Genomic DNA, 16,514 nt, shown 5'->3' with positions numbered 1-16,514 from the left:
TCTTACATCTTCTCCCCTGCACGTTTCCTGCACTTCCACGAAGTCGAGCTTTTTACCGTCTGCAACGAAGGCGACGTCTGGAACTACATCACTACAACAAAAATAATAAGAAAACATGCTTATCATTAATAACATAAATATAAATACTTAAATAGTTAGAGGAACTGGTCATAGAAACATGACTGAGGGCTGAGCTGGTTCTGAGTGCTGCATCCTCTCAGCAAGAATATTTCCTGTTTCAATACAAGTAAAGCAGATTTTTCTGTCTATAGTTTATTTCTTTTAGAACATTCATTGATGTTCTCCAGGTTCTTTCTCTCATTGCAAAAGCTGCTGATTATAACAGCATCTAGTGAATAAAAAGTGGATAAAGAAATAAGTTGCCACAAATTGAGGGTAGAAATAAAATTTATTTTAAAGTCAAACTGACAAATATTATAGAAACACAAAAATTTCACCATAACAATGTAACAGGTTGAAAATACTGCAGATATAATCTGCATTACTACCTTCAAAATTTAAAAAGAAACAGAGGCTGGTTCATCAAAAAGCTCTTATTTATTATGATGTGAGGAAAGTTAATGTAAGAAAACAAACTGCATCATTAAAACAATGATCAATTAGCATCTAAATCTTAAAACTAGTTAGAAATGTATAATAATTTCCTCTGCAGTGCATTTCATCATTTTGCTTTCCGACAATCAGAACAAAGATCTTCGTCTGTAACAAAGAGCTGGCTTTGCCAATCCTTCATCTCCTGTGTTTTACATGAAATGGTTGCAGTAGATTTGCTCAGTTTTCGTAGATTGCTGTGTATTCATCTGCATCTCCAGAGAGCAATTCTGTGCGCTGCGTCCTCTTCTGCTGTGAGAACATCGCATGATTGTTGTACATCTAAAAAAGAAGAAATAGATTACAATGGTTGGCGTGGGCGAGTCAGGTTACTGTCAGGTTTAGTTTAACATTAAAATGCAACTCATGTTCGAAGCCCTAGTCCTCGATGCGGCTGTCGTGAATTCGAGTGTTGACTTGATGGCCTTTTGTCTTCCTTCATTCTCACAACCAACTTTCTGTCTGACACCTTTCAAATTAAAGCCTCCGGAGAAAACAAACTCTTGAGAAAACTCCGGAGTAATGTAGCACTGTAATTGTCATTGTGTAAACTAATGTTTTCATATAAAAACTTCTAAAGTGCCGCCTCATGTTGGTACTGGACCGTGTACAAAAAACCATTTGGACTTTGGTTTTCTTACATCTTCTTCACTCGTCACGTCTTGTGCATCTACTGCCTCCAGTTTGCTTGTGTTCATGTCGACTGCTGCTTCAAGTGAAACAAAGCAAATGAAAATAAATTAGCTTTTGTGCACATTTGCCTTTGTTGAAACGAAGACACGAAGCTCACCTGTCAACTGGCGACGTTTGGTCTTGCAAACTTTGACCAGGATGATTATCAGTATCAGCAGCAGAACAGGAAGTGCAGCGAAAAGCCAGTACAAAGCTGCAGATGAAAGTCACAAATAAAGAGTAAAACAAATTCAAGATGAAATTACTTGACTTTCTCAAACACATTAGCCTTAAAGCACCATGCTGCTACAAGTAGGAAGGACTATTAGACAGTCCCTGAAGTCTACATGCTCCTCTATCGCTTCTTTTATACAGTTAGTCTTACTCTGATAATTCTTGAGTTGTAGTTTAGTTTAGAAACTTCTTAAATAACAAATGCTTTTTGCATATGATCACATGCAAAATGTGTTTTCTTCCAGGCTCTGTATACAGCTGCCACTCATAGAGAAGTGAGGTGGTTACCTGTCAAGGGAGAATAATAATTACTCAGAACAAATGGTGTCTACTGTTGAGTGAAACTTGAGCAAATGTTTGTGTAGAAAATGTTAAAAGTTTGGGTGCTAAAAAAGTGAGATGGCAGCGATAAGAGGTAATGACTCCCCCGTCTTTTTTGTGTCCAGTCCTGGGTGTTTGGACAAATATTCCACTGGGAGTAGAGACACCATGTGTCGGTTCTGGGAGAGGCCATAAAGAGGGAGGAGTTTTGCACAAAGGTTTGTGGTGTTTCATGATGATGCTTAAGTGTAGAGATGAGATATAGTCCTTAAGACTAGCCAACAGAAATGAGCAAAAACCTGGTGGGACTGTGCATGTGTGCTAAGATCATTTTAGGAGCTGCTTCTCAGTGTGCCTGTGTCTGTGTGTGGGTGTGTGTGTGTGTGTGGGGGTCTGTGTGTGTGTGTGTGCGTGCGTATGTATGTGTGTGTGTGTGTGTGTGTGCCTGGGAAACACAGTATACTTCCACTTTACTAAGAAGTCAGGAAATAAAACCAATATTTAATGTTTAGCATTTCTTAAAAATCAGAAAGTAACTCAATGGGTGTTTCTTTCTGATACTTTAGACCCAGGAAAACGGAATAAAACAAGCCAGATTCAGAGTTTTATGCGTGAATGCTACACCGATAATGAAAGAACATTACTGAGTAACACTACGGAGTCCATGCCTTCCTCTTTACGAAGCCAATCCTAGAACATGGGGCTGGTTTTTATCAAGTTATTTCCAGCTTGCACTAGAGAGCAACCAACTCTGATAAATACACACCATATATATACATGCCAGATATGAATGTGGGGCTCTCTGCCACAAGCTCGGTTTCATTTCATCATCTCACCTTTTATTACGGACTCCTCTGACACACCACGCTGTTCTTCTTCGTCTGCGACGAGTAAAACACCAACAATAATAAACTATTAGTTCATCACCACAATCATCACGTCAAAACGTCTGGTTCTGTGCAAGCAGCTCATGCTTGTACAATTTTCAAACTATCCTAGATTTATGATCTGCTTTATGAATAAAAGCATCATTATTACATTCAGTTTAAAATTTTAAAAGCAATAGGGTGGCCTCAGTGTATCATCATGCTCTTACCTACAGTCAGATGAAACTGGGTGTAGTTTCCAACGCTCCACTCGGGTCTGATCTACACCAGTATGTCCCAGAATCCTCTGCTTCAGGTTTTGTGATCACCACAGAAAAAAAGGTGGCATTAACACTATGCAGTGTGAATCTGCCTTGGTAAGTCATGTATGTGCAGTTGCTGCGCTGGTCTCCTTTGCAGAGGAACATCATGTTGTTGCGATGATGACGTGGATAAGGACACTGGAAGGTCACCGCACGTCCCACAATGAAACTCACGTTCTTTGACTCCACACAGCACCACTCTGACAAAAAACAACAAGTCACACTCTTCTATGACAATTGATCTCAACAAAGGTAGTTAGTTTGACTTCTCACCTTTGACCTCTAGTTCAACAGCAGAGAAAACATCAAATCCTGAGATTCTCTGGACTCCACAAAGATACGACCCAGAATCCTTCAGGGTCAGACTGGAAATGGTCACTGTGAATATTCTTGACTTCCTGTCATCAGAGAGTCTGAATCGTCCATCTTGTGTGTTGCTAGAGTTGATCACTGCCTGCTGTCGACATGTGGAGGGCCGGTTTCCTCTGCAGAAGAACTTCAGCTTGTTGACAGACTGAGAGTCGTACGAACAGCTGATGGTCACTGAACCTTCCTCAATACTTTGGATTTTATTCACCGTGTCACAACATCTGTCTGATAGGAAGAGAAGAAAGTCTGTCAGGTAGTAAAAGTATAACTGTACAGTTTACCAGAAACATTTGAATTAAATACATCAGCTTATGTAAAGTTGATCACAATCTATTAATTTGAGTGCATTAAAATGTTTTTTTTTTAAACTGCAAAAAACGTAAAACAACAAGAGATATTTAATGCATGCCTACTTGCTTATACAGTAATACTTGAAATATAAATTTAATTAAATATAATTTATTTTTTATTTAAATGATCAATTATTATGTGTGTAAAAAGTCCAGATGTTTCTTTTATTTACATTGTTTGATCAGATTTCAGTCTTTTTAAAGTCTGTCTGACTTCCTGAAACTTCCTGATGTGTCTCAGTTTTTCATTCTATTGGAGTTTGAAGAACAGCAAGTATATCTGGATAGATTTAATATAAAATGTTGCCATGGATGTTAAACCTTTAAGGAACAAATCCTCATCTGAGCCTAATTAATGATGAACAGCTGCTCACAAACAGGGCAGAAAAACCTGCAAGACCCTGAGAGTCTTTATAAACTAGGAAATATCATAAATATGGCAACTGTTATATCTATGTCCACGTTCACACTGATATATTTATGATCATTTAATATTGACATATCTTCATAGAAGTTATTGATAAAAACCAAGTAAAATTTAACTGTGTTGATTCTGTGTTCACATAGTTTTAATTCCCTTGCTTTCCTTCCCAAAGCCTCAAAGTCTTTCACTGTAATTCAACATTTACTGTCAGTGTAAATTAGTTCTGACCGTCTGATTTCATTAAGACAGAATGAGGGAAGCTCAAAATGTTGCATCTCAGAGTCGCTTAAAACCGGAAAAATTTTTGCCAAATCATCATTGTCTGTTTGTTCTGTAAAGTTCAGTCTATTATGTTAACTCAAATGTTTAACCTGCAGTTAAAACTATTTACCTTCTCTTACTTCCAGCTTTACTTCAGTGGAGATATCTTTGCTCCTTTTATGTTCACTCCACACCAGTATGTTTGTTCATCATCCAATGAAGATCATAAATGGTCACAGAGAAGATTCTTGATGTTTTGTCATCATAGGTGGAGTATTTGGTCTGATTTGTTTGTGATCTTGTTAAAACATCGTTATTGTCACATGGGTCTTTACACAGATACTTCTCATTATTTTCATAACCTTCGTCATATGAACAAGGAACATTCACATCTCTTCCTTTGTATCCAAACACATGGATCAAACCTGCAACACGACTCACACAACACACAGCAGCTGGAAACAGGAGAGAACAAAAATATAATTAATGCAACTAACTTTAATTTTAAATTATTGTCTTTTGCAAAAAATAGAAATTCTTAGTTCGACTCCTCAGCAAACTGTAAGTATATAAATAGAAAAGGCCATATCTATAAAAGACAATGATTAGATTGTAAATGTATTTATTTAAAAGCAAATAGAAAATCAAAAGTAGTATGTCAGCGACTACAGAGGGAGCCATCTTGTCTATTTGATTTTATTCTACTGTTTTATGACGTTAAGATGACAAAATCTTCCCTGCATTTTAAAGCCACTGGAAACAGTTTAATTTATATTAGTAGACAAATTAATACTAAAACTCACCAGATAAGATGAAAAACACGATCTGGAAGCTCCACATCTTTGCTACTGAGGACGACAAACCAAACCAGAAATAATTGAAGTGAAGCATGAAGTATTTCAAGGAAACCACATTGATCTGATGAGTTCAGCCCTCTGCACAAACATCAGCAAAACTCATGAGTGAGATCTAAATGATAATTTCCTCTTTTTTCAAATGCTACAACCAAAATGCTTAAAGAGTTAGAGGAACTGGTCATAGGAAACATGACTGAGGGCTGAGCTGTAGTACAGAGTGCTGCATCCTCTCATCAAGAATATTTTCTGTTTCAATACAAGTAAAGTAGATTTTTCTGTCTATAGTTTATTTATTTTAGAACATTCATTGATGTTCTCCAGGTTCATTCTCTCAATGCAAAAGCTGCTGATTGTAACAGCATCTAGTGAATAAAAAAGGATAAAGAAATATGTTGCCACAAATTGAGGGTAGAAATAAAATTTATTTTAAAGTCAAAATGACAAATATTATAGAAACATAAAAATATCACCATAACAATGTGACAGGTTTAAAATACTGCAGATATAATCTGCATTACTACCTTCATGATTTAAAAGAAACAAAGTCTGGTTCATCAAAAAGCTCTTATTTATTATGATGTGAGAAAAGTTAATGTAAGAAATCAAACTGCATCATTAAAACAATGATCAATTAGCATTTGAATATTAAAACTAGTTAGAAATGTATAATAATTTCCTCTAATTTCATCATTTTGCTTTCCAACAATCAGGAAAATGTTAAAGTTTGGGTGCAAAAAAAGTGAGATGGCAGCGATAAGAGGTAATGACTCCCCCGTCTTTTTTGGACAAATATCCCACCTGGTAGTAGAGACACCATGTGACGGTTCTGGGAGAGGCCATAAAGAGGGAGGAGTTTTGCACAAAGGTTTGTGGTGTTTAATGATGATGCTTAAGTGTAGAGATGAGATATAGTCCTTAAGACTAGCCTGCAGAAATGAGCAAAAACCTGGTGGGACTGTGCATGTGTGCTAAGATCATTTTAGGAGATGCTTCTCAGTGAGGTGTGTGTGTGTGTGTGTGTCTGTGTGTGTGTGGGTAAAGTAACACAATGGGTGTTTCTTTCTGCTACTTTAGACCCAGGAAACGGAATAAAACAAGCCAGATTCAGTGTTTTATGCGTGAATGCTACACCAATAATGAAAGAACATTACTGAGTAACACTACGGAGTCCATGCCTTCCTCTTTACGAAGCCAATCCTAGAACATGGGGCTGGTTTTTATCAAGTTATTTCCAGCTTGCACTAGAGAGCAACCAACTCTGATAAATACACACCATATATATACATGCCAGATATGAATGTGGGGCTCTCTGCCACAAGCTCGGTTTATTTCATCATCTCACCTTTTATTACGGACTCCTCTGACACACCACGCTGTTCTTCTTCGTCTGCGACGAGTAAAACACCAACAATAATAAACTATTAGTTCATCACCACAATCATCACGTCAAAACATCTGGTTCTGTGCAAGCAGCTCATGCTTGTACAATTTTTCATCTAACTGGATAAAAAGAATGAATTTGACATTGATTGAAGTCCACTTTTCCCTGATAAGTCTGTTTGAAATGTGTTTAAATAAGAAGAACTTCAGTCTGGTTAAAACCAGGCCCATAAACAACATGTTTCTTTGAGGTTGCTCTGTTATACTTCTTGAAATCGACTGCAAATTAAGTGTCTGCTTTGGTCCAGTTAAGCAGAACTCTTTAGATTGCATTTTTGGAGAAGAGAAGATATCCACACATTAAATTTGAACACGCTGAATATGAAGGCGAGAATGAAAGAAAAAAAAAACAGTTTCATTTCCCCATCTCACCTTCCACTTTGGGCTTTTCAAGCAACATGTTGTTTGTTGCTTTCACTGCAACAAGCAACATGCCAATTCTAAGAAAAATGCAAGTATTCAATACAAAACATAAAAAACCATGCATCCATTTTGGTTGTTAGATTTTCAGTTTACGTTTGTATCGCCGTGCTCTGAACATTGTGCAGTGTGAATATACCTTTATAAGACATGCTGCTCTGGTTAGAGGAACATCATGTTGTTACGATGAACACTTGAAGGTTGCAGCATGTCCCTTAGTGCCATGCTTCAAAAATCTGACCAGAATCTTTCAGAGTCAGATTGAAAGATGTCACAGTGAATATTGATGCCTTCCTGTCATCACTGGACACTGAGCCATCCTCACGAACACATTTCAATTCAAAGCTCCAGTTTATTCACATTTATTCTATCATTTAGATGTGCAGTTTAGAGTTTAGATATTTCTCACACTGCTTACACCTGTCATGTTTTGTTCATTTTTACAGATACAATTGCGTTTCCTCATTTGTGAGATAATTATTTTATTTTGCTGGTTTAGCTGTTTGTCCTCCTTTCCCTTTTTTTTCACCTCTGACAAATGAAAATTGCTCTGAAATAAGACCTAAAAAATCTAATCTGAGTACTTAAATAAAGATTCACATTAATTTAGGCTTAAATAGTCCATTGAGAATTATTTCATATCGTCCCCACGACCCCCGCAGACGAAGCTTTGGACGTCCTCTAAAACATCTGCAGCTGATGTGTCTGCAAACCGAAGCTTCGATTCTTTATCTGGAAGCTTTTCTCTCTGAAAAAAAAAAAAGACGCATACGTTATGGAATTGATTTATGTCAATTTTGTCTTCACATTGAAGACAAAAACAAGCTCACCTTTCAATGTTTTGTGACATTTATTCTTGTAAACTTTAACTAGGACCAATGTCACCATCAGCAGCAGCCCAGCAGCTAAAGCAAGCAGGGCATAGAAAGCTGGATCTGAAAGTTGGTGGAGAGTCGCGTCTGCCATGATTAGAAAAAAGAGAAGAGAAACGTTTATGCACATACAACGCTATTTCTCAAACACATTAAAATAACAACTTAGAGTGTTTGAAGTAAGATAATTAAGGCTTTTAGGCATAAATCCAGGTGGTTTGACTTGAATGTTGTCACATCGGTTTTAGGAGGAAAAAACACCTTCACATAAAACTCCTGAGACTGATAAAGGCTTCATCCTCTACAGAACCAACTACCTGGATTTATAAGAGTTATCTTCTGCAGGTCACTAACAGAACCTGAAAAATTAAACAAAGGATCATAATGAGCAGAGGTTTTGGTTTGAGCTCTTTTCAATAGACATTAACCAACCAATCTGTCTCCAAATTCTAACCTTGGACAGCAAAATAAATACTGTCTAGTTGGCAAAAAAAAAAAAAAAAAAAATCAACCAAATCCTTCAAACAATCCACTGAAGCCAAGAGATGACGTGTTCAGGATACACTTTTCCCCGATGGTTTTCTCTACATAGTGTCACTTATTTTTCTGTTTTCATACAGAAAGCATCTGCTCTCAGCTTCCGCAGCAAACACAGCATCACCCAAATAGACTGACATGATCTCATGCAGTTGGTGATGAAGCTGGCAAACAGTGGGGATTCACTTATTCTGTAAGTTTGTGCGAACCCAAGAGCACTTGAATCCCATTCAAGCTGAATTTTGGCTGAGTTTAAATTGTTAAATGTTTTTACACCTGATGTACAAAAACTGAGGTTGTTTTCAGTGAGGTGGTTTCTGTAGATGCCTCTCACCTACAGAAAGATGAAAGCGGGTGGAGTTTCCAACATTCGCCTCTGGGCCGGAGCCACACCAGTACGTCCAGCATCTCCTGCTTCCAGCTTCGTGACTGTCACAGAGAAGAGCTGGAGGAAACATTGATCAGAATGAACCGACTTTGATCCATCATGTCTGTGCAGTTGCTGGCTCTGTCTCCTTGCAGAGGAACATTGTGTCATTGGGATGCTGGGGTGCATAAGGGCACAGGAAGGTCACTATGCTCCATCACACCACTCATGTTCTGTGACTTTGCACAGCACGACTCTGCTGAATTAAAATAGAGACATTGGTGTTTTTTATTGGGTTTTTTTTTTTGAGAGAAAATAGGATGAAATCACAAAAAATCGAGGTAGCCTGCTTGGGTTCTCACCTTTGACCTCTAGTTCAACAGCAGAAAACATCAAATCCTGAGATTCTCTGGACTCCACAAAGATACGACCCAGAATCCTTCAGGTCAGACTAGAAATGGTCACTGTGAATATTCTTGACTTCCTGTCATCAGAGAGTCTGAATCGTCCATCTTGTGTGTTGTTAGAGGTGATCACTGCCTGCTGTCGACATGTGGAGGGCCGGTTTCCTCTGCAGAGAACTTCAGCTTGTCGACAGACTGAGAGTCGTACGAACAGCTGATGGTCACTGAACCTTCCTCAGTACTTTGGATTTATTCACCGTGTCACAACATCTGTCTGACATTAAGATAAACAACAATATAAAAAAATAACCTCCTCTTTGAGCATAAAAACAATGCTTAATTGAAAGAAACAAAAAACTCCTCAAGGAATATTGTTATCTTTGTTTGCTGTAATTTATTCCAATTTATTCATTTCTATTTATTTATTTATAATGCAGTAATAAAGCATTACTGCTTTATCAGTATCAAGCAGTAATGGAAGCAGTCAGTGTGTATCATGCCTAATTATAACTTAATAAGTAACTAATAAAACATTATTTAACCTGCATTACTCAATGAGTACATTAGACACCACATATAAAAACGGTTATTGTTTGTCTTGTCCTAATCTTTACTGACATGTTTGAAACACCAACTTCAATATTTACCTGCTTTTACTTCCAGCTTTCTTTCAATGCTTATATCTTTTCCTATCCTTGTCACGCCACACCAGTATTTCCCAGCGTCATGAAGTCGAAGGGCAGATATGGTCACTGTGAAAACTCGGGTTGTTTTATCGTCGTGAATGGAGTATTTTCCACTGCTTCCTTGTGACGTTGTTATAAGAACATCGGCGTAACGACAGTTGTTGTTGCACAGGTATTTCTGACGACCCTCGAATCCCCGATCGTAGGGGCAGGAGAGGTTTACGTCTCCGCCCTCATATCCAAACACCTGGATCGAACCTGCAGCGCTGCTTACAGGTGCTGGAGAGAGGAAACATTAACATGCTTTATTTTTTTTAAATATTTTTACTTAAAAGATTGTTTTCTATCTTAATAACTCAATACCAAATGTGTCTGTATGTTTCCATGAGTACATGGAGTACCTTCAGTCAGTTCCTCAGAAACCAGTGGTGTTGTGGTTTTTATTGTGGTGCTCTGATGATAATCCACTGCCAGGAAAAAGAAGAAAAAAACTGTCAGTGTAGATTTCATGTTTTTACAGTTAAAGTTAAACCCGAAATGATTCATACTCCTGGGAGATTAAACATTTAGGTCTAAAGAAAGTAGTTAAAGTTTAGAAGTGTGCTTCTTCTTCTTAGAGGAAGCCATGGTGCTGCGGAGAAATCTCAACTTGACTCTAACAGAGAATCTGAGGATGACGGCAAGGAGGATTTCCAAAGAAAATGGAGCTCAAACATCCAGTGGAAACATGTCAAAAGCTGGTCAGCAACTTTAAAATCAGCTTGGCTGCTTCAATGCTAATAAAAGGTTTTTCAACCTTGTTAATAAGAAGAGTAAAGGTTTCCCACATGGTGTGTTTATTTGAATAAATTAAAGCATCTAAATTATTTTGTTCAAAACTGACACACAGTTCACACTGTTTCATTTCTTGTCAGCAGCTGATTTTGTGATTGTCTGGGAAAAGCTGTAGAAACAAAACCTGCCAGAGGTAATAAACACTTTGGGTTTACAGTTGTATATAAAATAGAAATATGATTCTGTCGGTAAATATTACACTTGTAACACTTGTGGTGATTTCACTAGCGACTTTCTGATTGCAATATTATTCATATTCACTTCCTGAAATATGAAACGCAGAAAAGCCAGCAGCAATCTCATAAACCCTTGTCTTTAATATTTAATATAGGTGATAATTGTAGAGCGTGTGCAGTTTTGTTTGTGCGGCCTCTCAATATATCAAACACACACAGTACCTTTATCCTGTTCCTCTGATGCTGGTGGTGTGGTAGTAATGCTGCTCTGATGCTGATGCACTGTTAGAGAAACAACTCAATTTTAACACATTGTATTTTTTTTTTTTTTTTTTACCGTGATCTTTCGTCTACAGTAGCCAAACATCTCAGCACATTCAGGTTAAGTGAACTCTGAGCATTGAAATTCCACACATGATCAGATGATCTATGAAAATAGAAAACCAAAGAGGAAAAAAATAACACAAAACATGTCAACACAAATGCACAGTTTCAAACCAGGAGCACAGTGAAAGCATAAGATCCCCCTCTGCCCCGTTTCCTCATGTTTTTCAAAACCTCACCGTCTGCGACAAGATCGAAAACTTTGAGGGCAATTGAAGAAGGTCAGACATTGTCATTTGCTAAACTTACCATTCCTGCTGCAACAGGGAGGCCTACTGAAACCGTTCTCTCTGTTTTGTGTGTGTGTGGCCCGGTCTCTCTGTTTTGTGTGTGTGTGGCCTGGTCTCTCTCACCTTCTGTCGTGATGCTAGGTGGCAGAACCTCGAGGTTTTTTTCTCCTCTTGCATTTTGTTCTCCTTTTTCTGTCACAACCAAGAAGTAAAATGAGGCCAACTGTGTAAAAACAAGAGAAAAACGCAGCTCATGCTGCAGCATCAAGGTCTACAACAATCAATCGAGGACATCCGTGGCATCAATGTTAATGGATCTAAACTGTACATCATAATTTATGACATATTTTAAAATAATTTATCAAACTTAACTAATTTTTGATGATGTTATATTTGTCATCTGTGGGGTATTTTTTTGTCAATTCTACCCAGATTTCTTTCATTAAGAAATGTTCCACTTAAAAGAATTTGAGGTAAGGGTTTCATCTCTCACCTTTGACCTCCAGCTTAAGGGCAGAGAAAACATCAAATCCTGAGTTTCTCTGGATTCCACAAAGATAACCCAGAATCCTTCAGGGTCAGACTGGAAATGGTCACTGTGAATATTCTTGACTTCCTGTCATCAGACAGTCTGAATCGTCCATCTTGTGTGTTGTTAGAGTTGATCACTGCCTGCTGTCGACATGTGGAGGGCCGGTTTCCTCTGCAGAAGAACTTCAGCTTGTCGACAGACTGAGAGTCGTACGGACAGCTGATGGTCACTGAACCTTCCTCAGTACTTTGGATTTTATTTCGTCGTGTTGCAACATCTGTCTGACAGGAAGACAAAAACTGTTTTCTACAGCAAAAGTTACACAAAAATGCAATTCTAAGAAGCAAAGAGACAGAAATGTAGAAATCTTTGAAAACTTTGACGTACGCGTCCAGGCCAGAAATAGTAGAATGTTCATATCATATGTTTTAAGTTTTTAACAATTAAATACTGAAATAATATGACAGCAAACAAAAAGCACAAATCTCTTATTGTATTGTTGTTTTCATTTGAACTGAAACAAATTTATGATCTAATACAAAACATTCAAAATTTTGATGAAGTTTCAAAAATGTGCTTCAAACAATATGAGGTACTATTTTGCTGTTGTTCTGTTTTAGGCAATCTGTGTTCAGTCGTATCAATCTTATTCTCTTCTACGTGAATTTTGTTTTTAAATCATGACTCATTTAAGTGTAACACTCTCCAGCTGCCATCTTTGTGCTTTATTCAATCAAAAACATCTTATGTCTATATTTCAGCTGCTGTTGTGGTCATAGTCTTGTTCAGTTCGGCAGCATAACTGATCAATGAATTATTTAAACAAAAAAAGGAATCAACGTGGATCATCCATAGGTTTTTTTTCTTACTTCTCCTTCTTCTTCTGCCTTTAATTTGTTGCTTTGTCTTATTTCTAAGGACAATCCGTTCAATGTAGAAATTAAATTAGTAGAAAAGTAATTTATCATTCCCGAGTTTCCACCATCCACCTTGACACACACCGACCTCCCTGGATTCAGCTTTTTTCTCTGCATCTACCAGTGAGCTCATACTTTATCATTCGTAGATTAAGAGTTTGATTATTTACCTGCTTTTACGTCCAGCTTTACTTCAGTGTAGATGTCTTTTCCTGCTCTGGTCACTCCACACCAATATTCCCCGGCGTCCTCCAAACGAAGACCAGAGATGGTCACTGCGACGACTCTTGCTCTTTTGTCGTCGTAAACGGAGTATTTGGTTTTATTTTCTTGTGAGGTCTTGATGAGAAAATCACTGTAGCCACAGCTGTTCTTACACAGGTACTTCTGGTATCTCTCATATCCTGGATCGTACGGACAGGAAACCGTCACATCGCTCCCCTCGTATCCAAACACACGGATCAAACCTGCGGCGCGCGCTCACACAGCTCAGAGCTGCTCAGAGAGAAGACAACATTAACTGAGTTTTCAAGTATTTTCTCTCTTTAACATTGTGTAATTTTTTTATCATTTTCAGATCTGTTCCCATGAAATAAATGCAATGAAAAGCTTGTTCTTTTTCTAATTTTTTTTAATCACCTGGCAGAAATATTTGTTTTAAAGAAACTTGTTTGGAGAAAATAAATCAACACCCAGCAAGACAATTTCCTCAAAATCAAATTTTATAACTTACTGCACAACATGAGCTGCAGGTTTTGAAGGTTCCACATCGTTGGTGAAGACAAGAAACTGAAGCAAAAACCAGAACAAACAGCAGTGAGAAATGTTTCTGAGGAAGCAGTGAGTCAATGGAGCAAACAAAACATTCAGAGCACATTTGGCAGATTTAATCAACAACTGAGCCGATTTTACTTGGTTTTGCTCCAGAATTTGCATGTATTTCACTCTTTCAGAGTCATTTCAACAACAGATTGAGTTGCTTTCACTCTTTCAGCTGTTAGATGTCAAGAATCCACAGGTGGCAATCCAGAGCAACAGCATCACCTTGTGGCCACTGCGGCTTTTATTCATGTATTATTTATTAATTTTACTGTCGGCTGGAATTAACGAGCCCATGAATGGAATATTGAAGCAGCTATTTCTGTCGTTGTACCTGAACGTTGCAAACAGGAAGTTATTAATTATCATTATTTCACACACACACACACACACACACAAACACACCCCCCCCCCACACACACACACACACACACACACACACACACACACACACACACACACCTAGTAAGGCATGCTACTCTGTTTTACTGACATCGTGGGGATTCCTACACACGTCTACATCCCAGAATAACACGCGACCCAAACTCTTAAAATCTGCCTCTGAAAAACAATCATGAAGCACTTTCATCCCTAAAGCTTCCTGAATGACCCAAACCAAGAACGTCTGGGTTCTGGAACTCAATAAAAGGATGTATAAGTTCATACATAGATCTCTCTTCTGCTTTTGTTTCCTATGTTTGGTAAAATAGTCACAGCAGTAAATTGTCTGCGAAAATAAAAATAAATAGAAAAAAACATGAATAATACATGAATAATCACGATAAATGAATAATAATTAAAAATAATGGTGGATAAAAGCTTAAGACCAAATGCAAAATTAAATCATATACAAATCTATTAGTCTCATGTTAAATAAATACAAAATATTACTTTTTATTTAAGTATTTTATATCAGCTTGAGTTATGCAGAACTGATCTGATCATTGCTATGGAAACGATCAGAAGCAAGACGTTGCGGCTGAAGTCCAGTGAGGTCACTGATGAGGTCACTGATGAGGTCACTGATGAGGTCACTGATAAGGTCACTGATGAGGTCACTGATGAGGTCATAGATGACATTTACATCACAACAGATCAAAGAGGTTCTGATGCTTAAAAGATTGAATCTGAAAGCATCAGCCAGAAGAAGATACTGGAGCATCAGAGTAGAGCGTCATCATTACACAGCTGTCATGTTTGGCCTAGCTAAAGCATTCGTCCCTTTTCTCATCCCCCTCGGTTGGGGAATTGGCTACGCGGTTACCACCAGCATGCAGAAGCTCACGGATCAGTACTTTTCCGGGAAGGATTCGAAAGAAAACGCCGATCAACGTGGAGAGGAGGACTTGCTCTGGAAGGGTCCAACACCCACTTCCACAGAACAGACTGACCCGAGTGGGACCTCGGCCTCTATCCCTTCAAGGACCGTCCGTACAGAGGACGACACCGCTGCCTCTGAGCAAACCTGCCCGGCTGGGGAGGTTTGCTCAGAGCAGACAACTGGTGTGGTGGACTCTGTACCAGACAGTCCTGAGGGGATTCCGACTGTCGACGAACAAACTGACCCGGCCGGGGAAGTTTGTTCAGAGACGGCGGAACATGAGGGCGAGGGCGCGGTTGTAGAGAAGTCTCCCCCGGCTGGGGAAGACTTGTCTGCGACTGACCTCGCGGCCAAAGCTGTGGCTGACGCCACAGAGAAAGCTTTGGTTTCCCTGGTCCCATCGCTGGCCCTTCCTTTACATTCTCCTCTCCGCTCGTCTTACACAGGAACTTTTCCAATAAGATGTTCCCTGGCCGAGGAAGCTCAAAATACTCTGTCTGCAACAATTTCCGTTGGCCTAGAGATCGATTGTCCCCCGGAGAGGAAAAAAGAAGAAGTCGGCTCAGCTTTCCCAGGGACAGAGGGGACGGCATTGGTGGGCCATGGACTAGCGGACGATGGACTCCGCTACAGCTGGGTGGACGCTGCTCTCCAGAGCGTCCTGAACCTGGGCGTCACACGGAGGTGTCTCGCTCAGGAAAGGGACTTTCTGGAGGCTTCGTCCATCCCCAGTTGGACGAGGCTCATCCTCTCTGCGGTCCGTGACCCCGGCAGACATTTTTGTCCGGAGGACCTTTCCCCGGTGTTGATGGAGCTGAGGGAGAGGTGTCAGCCATCGGACCTGGGAAGGGACTTGGATATAAAATGTTTGTTGGAGTCGTCCATGGTCTGGCTGGACGCTTTCGGAAGTGCCACAGATAGGGAGTTGTACAACAACAACTCTTGTTCTGTCTGTGGCACGATGTTTCTTGAGCTGCTAAACAACGGCTCCCTGATCTCCCTTCCACCGGTGAGATTTCCAGCCAGCATTGCAACGCTCTTGTACTACTGGCTGGATGTGCGGGGGAAACGCCGTTGTTCAGTGTGCGAGTCGGCCTTGGAGAGAAAGCACTGCCTTACTAACAATAAGGTGCTAGTGTTTTTCCTCCACAGGCTGACCAGGAAACACCGGATAGTTTCCAGTCAGGTCGTGGATGTGCCGGCCAAATGCAAAGGTGGTACTGAAAGGTACCACCTGTCTTCCGTTGTTTGTGGGGGATCCGAGCCGACCCACTTCTACACTTATG

General features: G+C 39.3%; 2 protein-coding genes and 1 long non-coding RNA gene across 3 annotated transcripts; all 3 read right to left on the bottom strand.

Moving 5' to 3' along the window:
• Window positions 1-562: 562 nt before the first annotated feature.
• Window positions 563-7,129, bottom strand: LOC129367175 (CMRF35-like molecule 9). The gene is made up of 8 exons (XM_055041476.1): window positions 7,102-7,129; window positions 3,302-3,622; window positions 3,203-3,228; window positions 2,936-2,987; window positions 2,676-2,720; window positions 1,403-1,498; window positions 1,254-1,318; window positions 563-894 (listed from the first exon to the last, which is right to left on the bottom strand). The coding sequence occupies exons 1-8, from the start codon at window positions 7,127-7,129 to the stop codon at window positions 793-795; spliced, it is 735 nt and encodes a 244-aa protein (XP_054897451.1). The 3' UTR covers window positions 563-792.
• A 376-nt stretch (window positions 7,130-7,505) lies between these two features.
• Window positions 7,506-8,951, bottom strand: LOC129367081 (uncharacterized). Its single transcript, XR_008606676.1, has 3 exons — window positions 8,893-8,951; window positions 7,980-8,108; window positions 7,506-7,897 (listed from the first exon to the last, which is right to left on the bottom strand). It is a non-coding gene; the product is annotated as an uncharacterized LOC129367081 (long non-coding RNA).
• A 599-nt stretch (window positions 8,952-9,550) lies between these two features.
• On the bottom strand, window positions 9,551-11,922 carry LOC129367174 (CMRF35-like molecule 5). Its single transcript, XM_055041475.1, has 5 exons — window positions 11,763-11,922; window positions 11,248-11,307; window positions 10,417-10,482; window positions 9,977-10,294; window positions 9,551-9,603 (listed from the first exon to the last, which is right to left on the bottom strand). The coding sequence occupies exons 1-5, from the start codon at window positions 11,902-11,904 to the stop codon at window positions 9,551-9,553; spliced, it is 639 nt and encodes a 212-aa protein (XP_054897450.1). The 5' UTR covers window positions 11,905-11,922.
• Between the last annotated feature and the right edge of the window lie 4,592 nt (window positions 11,923-16,514).

Source organism: Poeciliopsis prolifica, unplaced genomic scaffold (assembly GCF_027474105.1).
Source record: "Poeciliopsis prolifica strain line A6 unplaced genomic scaffold, Auburn_PproV2 SCAFFOLD016, whole genome shotgun sequence".
Lineage (NCBI taxonomy): Eukaryota > Metazoa > Chordata > Actinopteri > Cyprinodontiformes > Poeciliidae > Poeciliopsis > Poeciliopsis prolifica.
This window is presented reverse-complemented; position numbering and strand designations above follow the sequence as displayed.

What these genes read in the sequence shown, in the direction of transcription:
- LOC129367175 (XM_055041476.1), bottom strand. Translation starts at nt 7,129, where the DNA reads ATGTTGCTTGAAAAGCCCAAAGTGGAAG. An exon ending in TGAAAAGCCCAAAGTGGAAG is followed by an intron (nt 3,623 to 7,101) that starts GTGAGATGGGGA and finishes TCTTCCTATCAG; the next exon opens with ACAGATGTTGTGACACGGTG. An exon ending in CCAGTTTCATCTGACTGTAG is followed by an intron (nt 2,721 to 2,935) that starts GTAAGAGCATGA and finishes TACTCGTCGCAG; the next exon opens with ACGAAGAAGAACAGCGTGGT.
- LOC129367174 (XM_055041475.1), bottom strand. Translation starts at nt 11,904, where the DNA reads ATGCTGCAGCATGAGCTGCGTTTTTCTCTTGTTTTTACACAGTTGGCC. An exon ending in ATCAGAGGAACAGGATAAAG is followed by an intron (nt 10,483 to 11,247) that starts GTACTGTGTGTG and finishes TTTTCCTGGCAG; the next exon opens with TGGATTATCATCAGAGCACC. An exon ending in AAAGCTGGAAGTAAAAGCAG is followed by an intron (nt 9,604 to 9,976) that starts GTAAATATTGAA and finishes TCTTAATGTCAG; the next exon opens with ACAGATGTTGTGACACGGTG.